The sequence below is a fragment of the Pollicipes pollicipes genome, unplaced genomic scaffold (assembly GCF_011947565.3).
Source record: "Pollicipes pollicipes isolate AB1234 unplaced genomic scaffold, Ppol_2.1 Scaffold_4002;HRSCAF=4701_pilon_pilon_pilon, whole genome shotgun sequence".
NCBI lineage: Eukaryota > Metazoa > Arthropoda > Thecostraca > Pollicipedomorpha > Pollicipedidae > Pollicipes > Pollicipes pollicipes.
In genome coordinates, this window is record NW_023596420.1 from 28,071,587 (window position 1) to 28,077,883 (window position 6,297).

The 6,297-nt window shown below is 51.6% G+C and overlaps 1 protein-coding gene across 1 annotated transcript; it reads left to right on the forward strand.

Moving 5' to 3' along the window:
• Window positions 1-275: 275 nt before the first annotated feature.
• Window positions 276-5,944, forward strand: LOC119094323 (sulfotransferase 1E1). The gene is made up of 5 exons (XM_037217392.1): window positions 276-322; window positions 1,103-1,257; window positions 3,175-3,396; window positions 3,944-4,212; window positions 4,536-5,944. Exons 1-5 carry the CDS (start codon window positions 276-278, stop codon window positions 5,070-5,072), a joined length of 1,230 nt encoding a protein of 409 aa, XP_037073287.1. The 3' UTR covers window positions 5,073-5,944.
• Window positions 5,945-6,297: the final 353 nt, after the last annotated feature.

Below are 6,297 nucleotides of genomic sequence, written 5' to 3' on the forward strand. Positions count from 1 at the left end.
CACGTCTCTATCTGACCCCCTTTTCATCTTCCTCTCTGCGAAGATGTCCCTGACAAGCAAGATTGATACCTGCTGTGAAGTTTGCACGGAAGCTCCCGGTGTGACTGGCATCTGCTCAAAAAGGGGCATCCCGACCGGTTGTATATTCGGATGCGATCAGTTTGATCCAGCTATGTACCGCTATCAGCATAAATGGAAACGGTGACTCGATCACCAGGTAGAACTGTACCATGATGATGGATATGTGTTCTGGTTGAACCTGGCAGTGGCACATTATGCCGGTGAAGCTCTCAGACAGCTGGAGCAACCCCAAGTCCCCCAAGTGGGACGAGCAGAAAACGTCTCAAATGTGTCTCAGTTGCTGCCAATCGAGGACTTTCTGGGATTAGCCAAACAGAAAGTGTCCTGGGTTGGCTGATGGGCTACAACTGACAACCAGGTGAAGTGCGCTGGGTTGGCTGGCGGGCTACGACTGACGACCAGCTGAAGTGTGCTGGGTTGGCTGGCGGGCTAGGAGTGATGACCAGCTGAAATGCGCTGGGTTTGCTGGCGGGCTAGGAGTGATGACCAGCTGAAGTGCCGTATTCGCCGACAGCTGGATGCTTTCAACAAGAAGGTCTCGCGCAACACGATGAGGGTAAGACAACGCGCTCGTGCAGCAGCGCGGCATGGGGAGTGCGTTGGTTCTTTTCTTGGTCAGTACGTCAGTCCTGGCTCTTTATGTTATGCTCTTGATCGCCGCACGGATAGTGGAATGTCACAGTTTGAATGACATTATTATGGCGTCATGTATGGTCGGATGACCTTGACATGGTCTCCCCGAAATAGTCTGCACATCTTCGCGGACGTATGGCTCAGAAACCAGAGGGGTTTTGGTCTTGAGAAGGGCGTGACTGTGAACTACACCGGCTGATCTTCAGGGTGGCTTTTTCAGCTTAGAACCCCATACGACTGTGGAACATTCCCTTTACGAAGCCAATACTGTGCCCGGCCGGCTCCATGGGAGCCTCTCGGATGTCGCGGTGGGCGCGCCACTGCCAGGGAGCGCTGCTCTGCAGGCTGGGTCTGACCTCCAGACGACACCGCTGCTGCCCCGCCGCAGAACAAGCGTCTCCATCGCTGCGAACGTCCCAAGGCCGGCTGGGGCCAGTCATTGCCACCAGACGGACCGCACACACGCGCAGCCGGCGCCAGTCCTCTGTCGCCGGGCCGACGAGCAGCTGGCCTCGCCGGTGCCCGCGCCTCTCCTCGGAACAGGTACGTGGTGTTCCCCAGCTGGCACTGGCCTCGTCGGCTTCAAACGTCGCGAGAATATGGCGTCGCAGGGTACGCATCGGACAGATGGCAAGGCTAGATACCGGTCGATCTCTCGTGGAATGAGTCCGCAAACGCTTCACTGTTACGCTATCGGTCATGCTCCGTAACAATAAACAGATATCGGACTGTACAAGTAGTCACAGTTGATTACAGAAGCAAAGAGTCCACAGAGCGAGTCTCACGCTGTATACAAGCGTTCCGGTGAAAGGCCCTGCTCGACTCGATCAGACCATTGCGTGTTTTACCAGCTCTCATCGGCCCCTCTCCCCCCCCCCCCAAAAAAAATGTTTGATATCCGTGCGGTTTTCGCTGACATGCACTAAGTGGGTGGTGCACCTTCACATTACCACGGAAGCTGCCAGTGTCTGCATCCGCCTACCTCGTCTTGCCTGCTGGTCCAGAGCAGTGATACAGGTCACCTCTCTGAGCGCTCGCCAGGATCAGGAGCTCGGGTCACCTATCTAATCGTTCGTACATGATAAGAAAAGCGGAGCATGGTACAGATCACCGCGTGCGGTTCGGTGGAGGGTCAAAGACCACAATTGTCGCCTTGGGCCTTAGTTGCCAAGGCGCAGCCAGGATCCGAGCCAGGACACCCCGCCAGAGAGCCGAAAGTCCCAGGCACCTGGCCATTCCCCCCCCTTTTCTGGCGGTCCGTTTGGAACAAAAGCATTGCCATTCTTTTTTGGGCATTGTTATTTTTCACTCGATGTGGACCTCTGACCTCAAATGTTGGTCGTTTTCTCTGACCGTTCATAAGGAGCAGTAAAACCCGCAATCCTCGCAGTAAGATGGAATCTGCACGGGGAAGCGTGTCCGATTCACAGGTAGTAAGTCTGCGGTATTATCCCTCCCACAGATAGCCGGGTGATCACAATGGGCTCGGAAAGAGAGACAGTTCCACTCTCCATCGGTGAAGAATGGTGGAAAGTTATGTGAACTCTTTGAGGGATATGTATGCATCCCTGAGCTGTGACCTGCAACCCCGATATCTTTTCCAAGCAAAACGCCTCTCACGGCTACTTCAAGTCAGTGCTTTTATGTGAACTTAAGAATGTTATAAGGGCGATGGCAAAAGGTCTTTTGAGATCAGTTTGGTGCTTTTCATCTCTCTGCATCATCAGAACAGCTATTCAGTTCTTTACAACTATACAAAGTATGCGCCGCTACGTCACATGATCCGAAAATTGCTGTTTTTTGCCATCCCTAGGGCGGAGGAAAGCGTTAAGCATGAGACAAATTGACCCCACCCGAACGCGTGTTAACCCACAACAAACGCAACGCTTCCGGGATCTCGATGCAACACTTCACATGCACGGTGATATGGCGAAACTATGCTTAGCATTGGTCCGTTGTCTGTACTTGCGATTTTTCATTGCCACAATGCTGACTCGGCTAGTGCACAGATAGTTTATTTTCACTGTTTTTTTTTTTAATCCAGGCTACGCCGCACTCACAATGTTCCTTTTCTCTGGTCTGCAATGGTATCGGTTTTTATTTCAAGGAACAGCATCTCTGTTGTCTTGCCAGGAACGTCATCAAATAAGTATTTCAGGGGCACCAGAGACTAGGGTAGCCACATGTGTTCAGAGGCCGCAAATTCAACCGAGAATCGCATCCAGACTTCTCCCGTGGAGACACATGTCGTTGCCAACTGAGCTATTGCGCCCCCGAGCTGTCGCACCTTGCATCTCAGAGCATTCACAGCGGCTCTGCCCCCGTCCACAGAGTGATCGTCGCCATTACCGGTCCCCTGAGACCCCCACGCCATGAGCAGAGGCCCTTGGCCACGTCCCCACGAATGACGTTTCCAGTGCTGCGTATCACCCGATGACGTCCATGGGCCCCGGTCCGCAGAGATGTCGTCACCGTTGCCGTTCCCCTGGGACCCGGAGTCTCTCGATCCGGAGACCCTGAAGCGCGTGACGGACGCCTTCCCAAACCACAAGGAGAGTGGCATGGCCTATTTCGGGCCGTCACGCTGCCTGGCCGTACCGGACTCGAAGCCGTTCTTCGAGGAGTACTACAATACGCCGCTGCACTCGGGAGATACCTGGGTCGTGACGCTGCCCAAATGCGGTGAGAGGCGGCGCTCGCCAACAGCGAGTGCGAGGCCTCACCACGACTCAGAACCATTCCGGGTGTTTGGACGTGCTCGTTCTTTGGTTCTAATGTGTCAGTTACTTAAAGATTAAGTGAGCAGTCCTTGACCGTGTTGTTCATGAGCGGAGCTTTAATAGCGAGTCGCTCCCGATAACACGGTTGCCGTTTTCCTTACGAAAGTAGACGTTTTGAAACAGCCGGCTTCGCACAGCGGCCAGGATGATACCTCCAGTCCAAATGGGCTTGTTCTACAACCGCAGACAGATGTCCATTTGTCTTCAGGCAGTTTTGTTCCATCCATCTTCATCATTCATGCTTCACTTTACCTGTGTCATGATCAACTTTGTTCTCACTCATGTGAGAGTTGCTTCTCGTAACCTAAAGCACGCAACGCTGCCTCCTAAAGGCGTTCAAAGCCATCACTCACCACGCAACCAGCAGCTTAACTGCTGATGCTCCCCTAAATAAACAGAAAATAACTTGCCGTTGGGTACTACTGACCTCTGAACCGTACACTCGCCAGGGACCACGTGGACGCAGGAGCTGGTGTGGCTGCTACAGAACGACTGCGATTTTGAGGGCGCCAAAACCATGCTGATGCCCGACCGCTGGCACTTCCTCGAACCCGCGGGAATTACGGAGAAGGGAATGCGCGAGATGGTCAGCAAGGGCGACGACCAGCCCATGAAGCGGCTCTTGTGCGAGCCGATCGTGTCGCGGCCGCAGCCCTGGTTTGTCAAGACTCACCTACCGCTGCACATGTGCCCGCCCAAACTGCTCGACACGTGCAAGGTGCGGGGACGAGGCTTACCGACCGCCGAAGTGACTCGGATGGGTCGAGCGTGCGGCACCTGGGAATGCATGCGCTGTGGCGGTGTCAATGAACCAAGCGTTGTTTTGCTGTACATTGAGCTGTAATGCATGTACGGGAGATATTTCAATTAATTATGAACCACGGCGTATTTGCTCAAGTGGCTTGATGCAGTATGCATGGAGGGAGAGATATCATGACCTCACGTATGCGTCGTTTAGCATTTGTTATTCTCGGATCGAAATAAGTTTGCACGCAGCTCATGCTTCCGTTTTTGACCAAAATTACCCACCTTCTTTTTCAGGTGGTGTACGTGGCGCGTAACCCGAAGGATGTATGTATATCATACTTCTGCTTCCTTGGCCTGTACAACGAGACTTCCAAGGACCTTACCCTCGAGCAGTTTGTCGATCTCTTCATTGAGGGCAACGTCTTACAGCTACCCTTCTTCCCACACGTTCTAGAGGCCTGGCGGCAGCGCAACCACCCAAACATGCTGTTCCTTTTCTTTGAGGATCTTAAGAAGGACCTCCGTGGAAGTATCATGAAAGTTGCCAGCTTCCTTGGCAAGAACCCAACCGAGGAAAATCTGGACAAGCTGGAGGACCATCTGCACTTTAGAAACTTCAAGAATAACCCTTGGGTGAACTGGGAGTGGCTGACGAAGACTGTCTGTAACAGCGACGACCCGAACAAGAGCTTTATGAGGAAAGGGCAAACTGGAGACTGGAAGAACCACTTCACGCCAGAAATGGACAAGAAGATGGAAGCGTGGATAAAAAAGGAACTGGAAGGCACTGAGCTCACATTTGTCATGGAAATTCCGGAAGATGGAAAGTAACTTGACACATTTCTCTCAAAGGGTCAACGATATTCGTCTCAAGTTGATCGCAAGCCGATCCAGACAAGATGCCCAAACCGGCAAAAATGCGTTGTTGTCTGATCATGTCTCCTGGTTCATTGTCATCTTCTGACGCTGCAACATTCCGGTCCACTTAATCGCATTGACAATGAACTCCACTAAAACTGGTCGTGTCTTTTTATGTCTGTTAAATGTCCTGCCCGTGTTGTACCCATGCTGCAATGTGCATGTGTTTGACATGTTGGATATCTTAACGGCGTCATGATGGCATCGGTTGCCAGGGAAATCCCGTGGAGGAAATGTGGCAGGGATGATTTTTATGGTTAAGTCAGCCAAATATTGTTTAAGTCATCAAATATGCTATAAAATATGCATTTATTTGCTACTGTAACAACACATTTCTCAGGCTCCCATATACCAACCTTGGGAATACGAAAACCAGTCTTAGAATAAGTCGCGACTTGCGTAATAGCACTGTGTTTGCATTTGTGTTTAGGCAGCACGTGCATCCACACTCACAGATGGTTTCACACACCTCAGTGAAAAGGAATAACAACATACATGTCAGTTGTGGAAAAAGGAGAGCACAGACAGAACGTGAAAGGCCCAGATTCACACCGAAGTCAGCAAAAGGTAAAGCAAGCGCATACGGATCCAAAACATCTTGAAAGCGGCAACCAACTGGCAAAAAAAAAATGAGATGCGTGATATAAGTAGCAAGAACGGTCTGGTCAAATTCATACAACGCAATATCATTTGTTTGAGAGACCTTTTTAAGTGTGGTATGCCTAGCTGCGCTAGCACTGGTGGCACCCTAATAAACTTGCTCGACGCACATGCGAGCCGCCAAATGGATTTGTCCGCGCACCACGAAGCCGACCTGCTTGCCTCGTGCTAGAGCTGTTTGAGACTCTGGCAAACATGTCAGTTATGTCAGTAAGTTGCTGAGTGTCGAGTGCCGTCACCATGGGGCACGTCGGATGGTATGACACCATTTGCTGGCTCGAAGTGATCCACATCATTAACATATCACAGATGTGCTGTCATTCCCCCGTCATGTTCTTCCGTTCATGGTTGCTCCATGCACTGGTCACACGAGCACAGAAATTTACACCTTTTGATGCGGTGCAACATGGTGCTTTCACAGCCACTGTGCACTGAACTGCAATAGCGCATTGCGCTGATAACTGATAACGTCTCCTTA

Bases quoted from the DNA above. Each gene is read 5' to 3' on its own strand.
- LOC119094323 (XM_037217392.1), top strand. From the start codon at position 276: ATGCCGGTGAAGCTCTCAGACAGCTGGAGCAACCCCAAGTCCCCCAA. The intron at 1,258-3,174 runs GTACGTGGTGTT...CCCGGTCCGCAG, and splicing joins CGCGCCTCTCCTCGGAACAG to AGATGTCGTCACCGTTGCCG. The intron at 4,213-4,535 runs GTGCGGGGACGA...CTTCTTTTTCAG, and splicing joins AACTGCTCGACACGTGCAAG to GTGGTGTACGTGGCGCGTAA.